General features: G+C 37.0%; 1 protein-coding gene across 3 annotated transcripts; it reads left to right on the top strand.

The window, feature by feature from the left end:
- Positions 1 to 1347: 1347 nt before the first annotated feature.
- On the top strand, positions 1348 to 10730 carry tnnt2b (troponin T type 2b (cardiac)). 3 transcript variants are annotated; one of them, XM_058401982.1, is made up of 12 exons: positions 1348 to 1390; positions 1532 to 1542; positions 5804 to 5830; positions 5939 to 5960; positions 6051 to 6111; positions 6312 to 6428; positions 7501 to 7578; positions 7656 to 7763; positions 7852 to 7964; positions 8152 to 8242; positions 8568 to 8608; positions 10334 to 10730. In XM_058401982.1, the coding sequence occupies exons 1-12, from the start codon at positions 1362 to 1364 to the stop codon at positions 10371 to 10373; spliced, it is 738 nt and encodes a 245-aa protein (XP_058257965.1). In that variant the 5' UTR covers positions 1348 to 1361; the 3' UTR covers positions 10374 to 10730. The 3 variants fall into 3 exon arrangements, with proteins under 3 accessions (XP_058257965.1, XP_058257966.1, XP_058257963.1); XM_058401983.1 differs by lacking the exons at positions 1348 to 1390; positions 1532 to 1542 and adding an exon at positions 2796 to 2949; XM_058401980.1 differs by lacking the exons at positions 1348 to 1390; positions 1532 to 1542 and adding an exon at positions 5532 to 5565.
- Positions 10731 to 11994: the final 1264 nt, after the last annotated feature.

The raw sequence follows: 11994 nt of genomic DNA on the forward strand, positions 1-11994 counted from the left end.
CATTGGCAAAATAGAAATATCTTCATGCTATTACTACATAAGATTAAAAGATTAAAAACAAAGGAATTGTTTATTAATAGAAAATCCATGGAGCATTCAATGATTTTGCAAAGTGATAAAGACACCTTCTGACACATAGTGATAGATAAGATCAGTTCACATTAGTGACTCATCAGGGGTGCATTTTTGGTGTGTGATAAAGCAGCTGTCACTGAAACCTCCACACATGGGGATATAGAGCATTCTCAAACTATTAGTGTTCACACTGCTGGTTAACCTGAAACAGACAGAGCTACAGAGCACTGGACTGAAGATGAAAAATAAATCATGTATATATACTATACATTTGGTAATGTAGGCACTGTGTGACTGTTTTTTAAATAGCAACCATTTGGTCCATTTACTAGCAAATGTCTGCAATTTACATGCTTAAAATATACAATTCCTTTCTGTCATTTAATTATTTCATTAACCTAGCTTTGGCAACATTTGTAAATCAGGACGGGAAGCCATTTGCATTTTTCATGGCACTTTCTTTTAGCTTTTAAAGGAAATAAAATAAACTTATGACCTAAATAATTCTTGTTTATAAGACTGCTATGAGCTGTGGACTGTCATTATTGTGTCTGGTGTGACAGATCAGAGGTTTTGGAGTGGAGTCAGGCAGCCATGTGGTCTAAGCTTCCAATCTCCTAGCCTCCCCTGATAGAACTGATAGAACCCCACAAGCCACACGTACTTTAGCTTCAAATCAGCCATCCACACTTCATATCTTCTCCTCTAACGCTCTTTAGAGCAAAGCTGAGACAGAGAGCCATGTTAGGTGGATTAGTTCATTGCTGGCCAGCTGTGTATAAACTGTATAAATAGACACATTGGATTGCTATTGTTCCATACTGAGGCATGCATGCACTCATACTACACAGAGTGTTTTACTAACTATGTAAAGCCCTAAAGTTAGTCATGTGATACAAGGGCAGTTTATAAAGCAGTTCAGATTTGATTCTGAGTTCAGACTGAGTCAGGGGGTATTGTGACCTCTTAAAGGATCCCCCAGACATACAGAACACAGTGCAGGTAAAACCAGATTTTCTTTATTCCTAATTAATGTGGCCTTAAATGCATTTAAAACTAATACATTAGGCAAAACAAATACAGATGTGGTTTTCAACTCAGTACTAATACATTATCATTTAAATCGTTCGAGGCTTATTTTCTTCATGGCATAAAAGATTCCATGTTGCTGATAATCATTGTTGTTGTTGTCATTTTGTGATAAACTAGTGTAATAATATGAAAACCTGATGGTGAAAAGAAAAGCAAACTTTTTATCTTTACATGAAACAGGTCTTAGTCCAAACATGTCAGATACAGAAGAAGTTCAATACGAGTAAGTACTAATTTCACAATGTTGTAAATTTTAATGTCCATGCAGAGTTTATTATTAATTATAACCAATAATGAACAATACAAAGGTGTGTGGCAGCTAATAAAAAAAACCCTGATTTTCTCATTTGTTTCTGATTTTCAGGGAGAATGAGGGTAAGACACTACTGTGTTATCACTATACATCACGTGTTGCAAACTCTATACACACAAACACACACAATGTGACAAATTTCATTTATGTCTTGCAACTAAAGCTTATACAGCACAGAAATAGGGTTGGGGCAGTGTGTTTATCATTTCGCTGGTTTCCTTTAAGCTTGGATAATAATCTGGCAGGCAGCATTATGATCCTGCCACAACAGGACCTTCAGACAACAACAGTGATAAAGCACCACACCCACTGGAGCACATGTGGACTACACTTTCTGTAATGTCTGTTAGAAAAGACTGAGTTTTTTGCATGGGTGTGGATTTGTTTGGGCAATGTCGGCTTAGCCCAGTCAGGAATTGCTGCAGGTTTTGGCAAAGGAACAAACACACAGGAATGAAGCATTGTGTTACAATCCATGATGTGTGTTTTTCAATGCTCTTGTCTATTTCTGAGCTCAGAGTTCGGGTTTTTTTTTTCTGAATAAGGAGTGGTACTCTTCAAGTGTTTCTCAACTCTAATGAATCATAACAATCTTAACTATGCCACAGAAATGTCAAATTTTTTATAATAAAGTATTTTCTCACTTAACTGTAAGAAAACCGTTATGAAGAATAACACACGTTTAACACAGGAGTCTTCACACTCTTTTCTAACACCTTTGCTCTTTCGAAGTTGTTTCTTGTTACCCCAGGAAACTATGTTAATGTCATTAAGCTATCCAGTTGCCATTTTCTTCCTGGCACACGGTGGAAAGCCAGAGGAGAATGTAATTGTAATCGTTCTGCTCTGGTTGGTGAGAAAAGCTGCTTTGTGTTGAGAGAAAGAGGCCGAGCTAGCTGAGACCCCTGGAGAGAGGTGCTGTTGTTAGCTGCATAATGCTAATCTCACTCTATCCTCTGCTTTCAATTCTCTGTAGACAAGCTCAGGACTACTACCCTCTTTCTCCTGAAGTAGAAGGCTTTCAGACTAGACCTTTCAGGCTTTTGTCTTCAATCTGGAATAATTGTGTCATATGGCCAAATGATAATCGTATGCTAGCAAGTAATTTTCAGCTTTTGCCTGTTCTCTCACACTTGAGCTGATTTGCATGTATTTTGTGGCATAATAGTAACAGCCTTTGTGTGTGTGTGTGTGTGTTGTCTGTAACTTATGGCAAAATACCGTCACAGATGCAATACATAATTACTCAACATATAGAATTCTGTATTGCATTACACTGAGCTTAACTGGAGGTGTGTGCATTAGGTGTATGTGTTAGTTGGGTGTGGGAATGGATATATTTTCTGGCTGTAAAGGAAGACTGCTATCCCACTGTGCTATCTGCTGTTTTTGCACTGAGGAGGTTGAGGAAAAGAAGGAGCAGGAGATAAAGGAGGAGGAGGATGCTTCAGCTAATGCTAATAATTCAAGCAACGCTCAGCAATCTGTGAAGCTCTGAAGGTTATCACAATCTACTGAAAGAATGTACTCCTAAATTAATATTATTCCACTGAAATGGAATGCACAGTGCAGGTCATAACCTGGCGGATGTGTGGAAAATCTGTGGCGCTGATACACACACACACACACACAATAGTTGCATGAAGCGGTGAATTTACATTTACATGTCAACCTACTGACTTTATCAAACTCTTGCAATCTTCTTTTGTAAGGCATCTCCAGGATTGTCTTGCAACTTCTTTCAGTTGTTTATTTTAGGGGTTTTTTTTCTCTTCAGTCTCAATGTTAAGAGTCAAAATGCTGCTCAATTGGTGATTGACTCGGCCAGTTTAACATCTTTATACTTTGTTTCCCCTGATAAAGTCCTTTGTTGTGTTGATAATGTGTTTTGTATCATTGTCTTGCTGCATGATTAAGTTCCGCCTAACTACATTGGATGCATTTCTCTGTAAATTGTCATACTGAATGTTTCTGTAGACTTCTGAATCCATTCTGATGCTACCATTATGAGTTACGACATCAGTAAAGATTAGTGAACTGGTTCCAGAAGCAGCCATGCAAGTCCAAGCTACACGTCCTCCATCATGCTTGACCAATGAGCTTGTATGTTCTGCCTCATGAGCAGACCCATTTTTTCTCTGCACTTTGGCCTTTTTCATCACATTGGTAGAGGTTCCAGAACTTTTGTGAACTTTCTTTGCGAATTCCAAACAACCTGAAAGAGTAGACATTCTGAGCTATTAATTATCTGAATAGTAGATCTAACGTAGCATGCCTGGGCAACAAGAAATACTTGTCAGTCGTATGTTCCAATATTATTGACCACTTGAATAATAGGTAGGTTTAAATAAAAGGTGCCAAGGTTTTTAACACTTGTAGTTGTTAATATTAGGAAATAAAAGCTGACATTCTGATTTATCATCTCATATATATCTTTTATCTCTTCAATGTATAGCATATGCAAAACAATTGGCCTTCTCAAAACTTTCAGAAAGTAACAGAAATGGAAAAGTACAAATACTATATCTTGACTTTTCAATATTCCAGATATTATTTAATACATCACAGTTTTGTTATCTATGTTGACTGATGGATTGAACATAGATTACCATGTTTTACACAAACTTTCTGGAGTCTGTGTCAGCTTGAGTGCACTGGAATTGAAACAAAAAGCAGACATATTCAAAGCTATTCTGGTATTCATGTAAATATATATTTTTTAAGATTCTACTTTCACTTATGTTTCTGATAGTATTATTTGTAATGAAAACCTGTGTGTTAAATTAAAAAAGAATGGCAAGTCACAGGATAGGAATCTTTGGTGCCAGTCCTGGTGTCTGGAAAAGACAAAATGAGTCACTACTAGTGTTAGAAAACATTTTCGGCAATACAGAAATGATAGCATCAAGTAAAATTCACTTTTATTCATATTTTTGCATACAGTTAACATTTAAATAATAATAATTTAAAAAAAAAAAACACTCAACTGGCCTATTACCACAACAAACGACAAAAAACCTTTATAACAAAAAAAAAAATTACTTCTACATGTTCTTCACTATCTCGATTAGGTTGCTCAGAATTTGTTGCAAAGGAAGAAAATTGTTTTTTCTGTTCAACAGCACAATAGTACAGTGACCATTTAGTGGAAGGATCTGCAATTTATATTGCTAAGATATCTACTTTGGTACCTGTCAAATCTTCTCGTATTAAAGAGAATTTAAAACCACTTAGCAAACCCATTTTAATTTGTCTCATTTTTTTAACACAACCACCAACTCTGTGATTCCACAGCAGTGGCTATGTGAGTTAGAGGCCAGAATGAAACAAACATAAACAGCTACATTTAAGTAGCTAATTTTTTCTTTCAGCATATTGTTTTATATTTATTTATTACTGAATAAGCAAGTGCAGAAAAGTATTTACTTTCTAAAAATTGAATTGAACTTTATTTACTTAAAATTTTTATGTTCTTTAAATAAATATTTTATTGCACACTATACGGGAACCGACATCCCTCACCTGCTGGTAACTTTTGTGTAATAGAGGAGATCAGACTGGTGGGTGGGAGCTGGCAAGAGCAAACTGGGGGAGAAAGAATTTGTGCCTTTTGTATGAGACTATACATGCTATTCATCCTTTAAAAACGTAAACAAAAACAATTTAATGCATTAAAATGTATTACATGTATTATGTATTAAATTGTTTTTCATGAGAATAGTTTTTGACAATGGATATTTTTATCCTTATATTTTTTTTTGTATTTTTATACAGAAACATTAGATCTGTTTGCTATATATTCGTGCAGTTTGACCTATGATAAATTTTATTCTGATTGTGCACAGTCTTCAAGGACCGTGTTTAAAAAAAAAAAAGATTATAAATAAAAATGTGTGAGTACTTTTGGAAACCATCCTTGAAAAACTTAGACATTTGCAGACTGAACCTACTATCTATCTATCTATCTATCTATCTATCTATCTATCTATCTATCTATCTATCTATCTATCTATCTATCTATCTAGAAAGAAAGAAAGAAAGAAAGAAGATAATATATGATACGTATATGAAACAGCTCCCAAAAGGTACAGGCTGCAGTAAGAAACCTTTTCAGCCTCTATTTTTTTCCCCAGTCAGGCAGAACATTTAAAATTTGTTTTAATGATGAGGAATACCTCTGCCACTTTCTCTGAGATTATATGAGCACATTATTCTTGATTAAAGCGTCTTACAGTATTTTATTACCTCTATATTGGGCCTGTATTAGACTTGTCCTCACATAAATATGAGAAAACATTACCTAAAGCCTTTCTCTTTCTGTAGGTGTGGCCATGGAACATGGAGAGGAAGGTTAGGAAATACATATAAATTTTATATTTTGATGTATTTTAATGGTTACCTTGGTTTTCAGCATTTCTTTTCTATATATCTCTTCTTCATGATCGCTGGGTGACACAGAAGAGGCAAAACCAAAGCCAAAGTAAGAGATTGTGGGAAAGAAGCATTTAAATTTCATGGATAGTTTAGAAGCGGAAATACTCAGTGTTTATTGTTATTATTTCATTTTCAGAAGTTTTCTTCCACCCATGGTGCCTCCCAAAATACCGGATGGGGAGAAAGTTGACTTTGATGTGAGTACAGGTTGAAGCATGACTGAACATTTTATTCTTTTTAGTCATAATGTAATTGCCAGTTTGCAGTTCCTATGTAAAAAATACAATTGGACAATTAGCCGTTGTTTTGACTCGATGCTACTGTAACTAATATTACACTATTATAAATAAATAAATAAATAAATAAATAAATAAATGTTCTGGTGTTGGTTGTGCAGGATATCCACCGTAAGCGCATGGAGAAGGACCTGACAGAGCTCCAGTCCCTAATTGAGTCACACTTTGAGAATCGCAAAAAAGAAGAGGAGGAATTAATCGCCCTATCCAATAGAATGGTGAGTTACAAAAAGAAATAGTTTACTGCAAGGCAGTAACTGCAAAAGAAATATTTCACGGGCTCCATACAACAGCTTTGCAAGGAATGACCAAAAGGTGGTGCAGTAGGTAGTATTGCAACCTCATAGCTCCAGGATCCCTGATAAAATACTGCACTCAGGATTTTTTTTTTAAATCAAGGTAGTTACAATAAGACAAAAATCTATTTTACATGTGAGCTCTGGTCAAGAAGGCAGCACCATAATTATTACAAACACCAGTCATACAAACAACCTAGCAAATAACAAAAAGCACTGTGAGACTAAAACTAACATAATTTTCAATGTCTTAATTTCTGATAATGAAATTATTTGAACAAGTTTCTATACGTCGACCTATGATAATGGAATGCTATAACTAAAAACTCATTGAGATGAGATCTCAATCATGGAACATCAAAATGAATGTAAATCTCAAATGTAAATTGAACGTCATGCTTTTTTGGCAACAAAACAGATACAAACGAAGTGGACCAATGAAGCTAGCACTGAAAGCAGATGGTAATTATTTGAGAAGTGATGATGATGATGATTTTTAAGTTCATATGTTAGCCAGAATCTGATGACTTCTAAGCTGCTTATGAAACAAGCCTAAATAAAATATCATCACAATCATGAATAGGAAAAAGGTTGCTTCAACAAGTTTTCAACAAGGTGTGGAGTTTCAGATTGTTTTTCCCTTTTTCTATGTGGGTTTAATCCATGTTCTCCAATTTCCTCTCACCTCTTAAATTCATACCGGTAGGTGGATTGGCTATGCTGAATTGCCCCTAGGTGTAACTGAGTGTGTGAATGTGTGTGTGCATGGTGTCCTGTGATGGACTGGTGCCCCATCCAGGGTGTGTGCTGCCTCACACCTAGTTTTCCTGGGATAGGCTACGGATTCACTGTGAGCCTGATCAGGATAAAAAAGTTATTAAAGAATGAATCATTATCAATAATTATTATCACTGCCTATTGAAATGCTTTATTATACTGTGATCAAAACATGTTTTCATGTTGATTGACACTTGTATTTTATTCTAAAAATGAGGAAAAACGACGAGCAGAAAGAGCAGAGGAGCAGAGAATCCGCGCAGAAAAAGAACGAGAGCGTCAGAACAAGCTGGCAGTGAGTCAAGATAATAATAGATACTTTCAGTACTCAAAGCACGTCCACAGAAAACTAATAAGATGTGAATTTTTCAGGAAGAAAGGGCACGGAAAGAGGAAGAAGAAGCAAAGAAAAAAGCTGAGGATGATGCCAAGAAAAAGAAGGTTCTGACTAGTTTACAGTTCACCGGATACATGCAGAAGGTAATGCTTATAAATCTTTTCATTATTGGGTGTACCTGAATGACTTTCACCTTGTTTGTCTTGATTATTATCTTGCTTTTGTTAATAGACAGACAAGCGAGGAGCACCAAGGAAACAAACAGAGAGAGAGAAGAAAAAAAAGATTCTTAGTGAGCGGCGTAAGGAGCTCACCGTTGAAGACCTGAATGCTGAGCAGCTCAGGTACAGGACTGTCAGAAAGATAAATACTGCAAATGTCTAACTTGCTTCAACATAGATAATTCCCTGTTGTACTGATAACGTGACATAAAAAATAGGAATTATAAGTGCTGTAAAGCCACAGACGACTGAACTCCAGCGTCATTTCGGAGACTGGTTCATCCTGTTTATCATGTCTCATGTCATACAGAGAGAAAGCCAGTGAACTTTGGAAGTGGATGTACCAACTTGAGGCAGAGAAATATGAACTACAATACAAATATACACGTCAGAAATACGAGGTAATCTATTTGCTGTGAAAGTAAAACTAATATATCAAATGTGAAATGCAAACTTAACATAGCTGTTAGCTATAAAAGGCAGGCATTGTAACCTCCTGTTGCTAACTTTCACATGAATTTTTGTTGACAGAGCCATTAAACCATAACTCACACTGGATGTGACACTCACACCTAGGCCAGACTTGGCAGAACTATATCTTTCTGTTGTATATCTGGTCCTTGGATTGCTTCCCAGATATTTGAAAGAGACTTAGATACTTTGTGTAGAGTCTACGTGTCATATCTCTCATATGTTTCTGGGTCATATCTCTAAATCTGTCTGTAGGTCACTGTTCTGAGAAACAGGGTCAGCGACCACCAGAAAAAGTGAGTACTTGTGATAAATAGTTTTCATCAATCTGTAATCAACCAAAAAATTTTTCCTAACCCTAAATGGTCAATATTTCAGAATGCTGATATATACTTAAAAAAGTAGTACATTCCCTTGAACCATATATGAATTATTTACAATTAAGGCTCTTCATCTGTATCTATATGTCTATAATCCATATTCCTGAACTTCTGTTTAAAGTAGCAGCTGGCTTTCATTATGCCATAACCTCTGAACTAGGCCAACTGGGACTAACTACACAAATGCACTGTGTTATATAAAGGTGTCTCAAAAAAGAAACACTCCATGGCTCACAAAGAGAGACATCCAACCTGGGTGGATACAATTGCAAAAGAAAGACAGGGAGGAAGAACAGCTGAGAAGCCACACTAAGCTGTGTGTGAAGTCAGGCGGTATAATTATACAACCCAGTAGTATAAAATAAACCACCGACCTGGCATTCAAAATATCAAGTCCTCTAAATCTGTTGGACACCCAGTCAGTGTCCACAATGGTAGCAATATGCATGAGTCTACTCACAGTATTTTAAAAAAAAAAAAAAAAAGAAGTAATAAAACCTGGCATGACCTACGAAGGCAGGATGACATGCTGGGTGATACTGTTAGGAAGATATATACTTGACTCATAGCAGATCTGTGTCAGCTTGCAGAGGTGACGTGCAGTCAATATTAATTTACCAAGTAATGTCTGGAATGAGAAACAAAGTCCATCCCTTTTCTACCCTCACCTAATCATTCCTCTGCTGCCTATTGTTTGAGTCTAAGGAGAAGCTTCTACAAAATTATGCTTATATTCTGCTCCATGTTGGATGACCTTGGTAATCTTATCTATTTCAAAAAGGATTAAACCATGTCTTTAGGCCTCTCCCACAGCTCAAATGGTCTCTCTCTCTTTCTCTCTCTCTCTCTCTCTCTGTCTCTCTCTTTCCCTTGTGCATGCACACTCTCACTCTTTCTATCTCTCTCCTCTCAGGGATATGTGCCAGAGGTAGAAATGCCAGAGAACTTAGAGCCTGTTGTAGGCAGGCTGGCGCAGGGCAGGTTGATGGGAGAGTGCCAAGTAAATGAGAGAGAGATAACAAAAGAGAGACAGAGAAATACAGAGATAATGAGAGAGAGAGAGAGAGAGAGAGAGAGAGAGACAGAAAGGGGGATACAGACAGACAGAGAGACAGAAAGACAGAGACAGAGAATGAGATAGTGAGAGAGATGGAACAAGAGAGTAACAGCAGCTGCCATCTTGAAGCCAGAGATCGCTGTGTAGTGAAAGGTTGAGGGTGTGGTGTAGTCACTGAGTTTCTTCTTTTTTAATGACATCAGACAGAAGTGGGTCAGTCTATCACCTGGATGGCAAGGCTTACAATTACAATTTTTAAAATGAAAAGTAATAATAAAGTAATAAACCTTTCCATTTAATATTACAAATATATATTTCCCTTTTTTAAGTTAGATTTTCATATTTTATATACATTATTTCATATACATAGCTTTATTAAAAAATTTGTACAAATATAAAATTTGACAAATCAGCTAAAGATTATATTATTTTATTAACTGCACAATGAGGAAATCCAGTTTATCTGTTGTTAGATAAATCCAGTTTATTAGTTTATTAACGTTTGTTGTATCTGGTCAAGAGTTTTGGACAATACTGTTTTTATCTCTTTTATCTGTCATTTTCTCTTGCTATTGTTCTTTTAGTACCAAAGGGCCCAGGAGCAAGAGAGGTTTGAGAAAATAGAAGGTCGTCACCAGTGAAACGTGCCAATGTGGAAAATGTGGCCTTTATTCATGACCTTCTAGAGAACAAACATGGTGGTCTCAGGCACAATTAAGATAAAAAAGTGTAGAAAGAAACTGGCATATGATTACATTTGATTCCAAGAAATGTATATTCTTCGTAAAGATAATTTGTTTTTTTAAATTTAGTAATAGGTTCACAGACCTAAATCTTAATCTAAACAACTTGTGCAGCTTCTGATCATAAGAACTTCACTAGTTTGACAAGTGTGACCATATTCATATTAGTAACTACACATCCATAATTACAGTTGAACCAGTTCAACAAGAAACCAATAAATCATATTGAAAGGTGTTATGACTGTTTCTCAAATGTGTTTTAATGTTATCTTTAAAAATGTGTAATTTATACCCCAGTGTTGTGCTTCCACAGTGCCATAAGCATGGGCACTGACCAAGAAATAGCCAAAGCATGTAATAACATATTTAGAAGTTCATTTATCACTTGATCACTCCTGAGATTGTTCTTGAAGGGCATTGTGCTGTGGATTGTCCGCATAATGCTTGCAAGTCAGCCATTGCCGTGGCCATGCAGAGAACGAACAGCAGAAGCGATAAGGTAAGGTGCTGCTGGTTGTCCAGGCATGAGGAGGTTTGTTCTCAGTTGAAGAGATCCATGAGGAGCACAGTTCCACACTCTCTGAGAATATTCTAGGTAGATTCAGCTGAAATGTCATCAGGTTCATACAGTCACATTTTTTTCATCTTTTCAAGGGCCTTCGGTCGTTGTGATCAGTGGCACTGAGCTGACGGCTTAATATCGGTGGGTGCAGGATTTGCATATTGGAGATGCTGGTGAAATAGTCAGACTACTGCCGCAGGATGGTTGATGGGTCACATAGGACCTGATTTGCATGATGTGGCCTTTATTTTGCATTCATCGGTGGCATGATTTCGCAGGGCAGTACCAGGTTCACCCTTCTAGTGTGTCCAGTTGGTAGTACAGGTCCTGGTAGCGGTGCCTCTTTGCGATTGTCTCCATCTGCTTTAGCGATCAGTAACAGTCCAGGTCAACACCAAACCGCATGTTTTTCCAGGTCTTGAAAGCCTGCTTCTTTGCTTTAATTGCCGTTTGCACTTCATTCCACCAACATGTTTGCTTGTCAATTTGTTTTCATCTGGGCTTTGTATTCCCTACAGTCACCTTTGCTATTCTGTGGATCTGTTACACTGCTCCATTCCTCAGGGCTGGTTGCAATTTACTGCAGAGTTGGCCAATGCAGCAACCTTGTCTTCTCTGTGTTTCTGTATCCTCCACTACTTGATCCTCTCAGGGCCAGATGTTGGTGTCTTCCCCTGTTGCAGTTTGTCTAGGCACATATTCAGCATGAGAAGGCGATGTTGAGTGGGTGACGCTATCATGTTCATGTCCTGCTACCGAACTATCAGTAGTCGATCAGAGTCGCATGGCCGCCACTGGTTTAGGTGGTTAAATGCATTGGGTTTTTTAAAAAAATATATGTGCTGGCCATGGCCAAGGCTTGGGCTTTAGCATAGTCCAGTACATGACATCCCTTGTCATTCCTCACACTGAGTCTGCTGCTTCTTGTGCTGTAGTACAT

The sequence above is a fragment of the Hemibagrus wyckioides genome, linkage group LG11, assembly GCF_019097595.1.
Source record: "Hemibagrus wyckioides isolate EC202008001 linkage group LG11, SWU_Hwy_1.0, whole genome shotgun sequence".
NCBI classification, from domain to species: domain Eukaryota; kingdom Metazoa; phylum Chordata; class Actinopteri; order Siluriformes; family Bagridae; genus Hemibagrus; species Hemibagrus wyckioides.

Bases quoted from the DNA above. Each gene is read 5' to 3' on its own strand.
- tnnt2b (XM_058401983.1), top strand. From the start codon at position 2,811: ATGGATATATTTTCTGGCTGTAAAGGAAGACTGCTATCCCACTGTGCT. The intron at 6,429-7,500 runs GTGAGTTACAAA...TCTAAAAATGAG, and splicing joins TCGCCCTATCCAATAGAATG to GAAAAACGACGAGCAGAAAG. The intron at 8,609-10,333 runs GTGAGTACTTGT...TTGTTCTTTTAG, and splicing joins GTCAGCGACCACCAGAAAAA to TACCAAAGGGCCCAGGAGCA.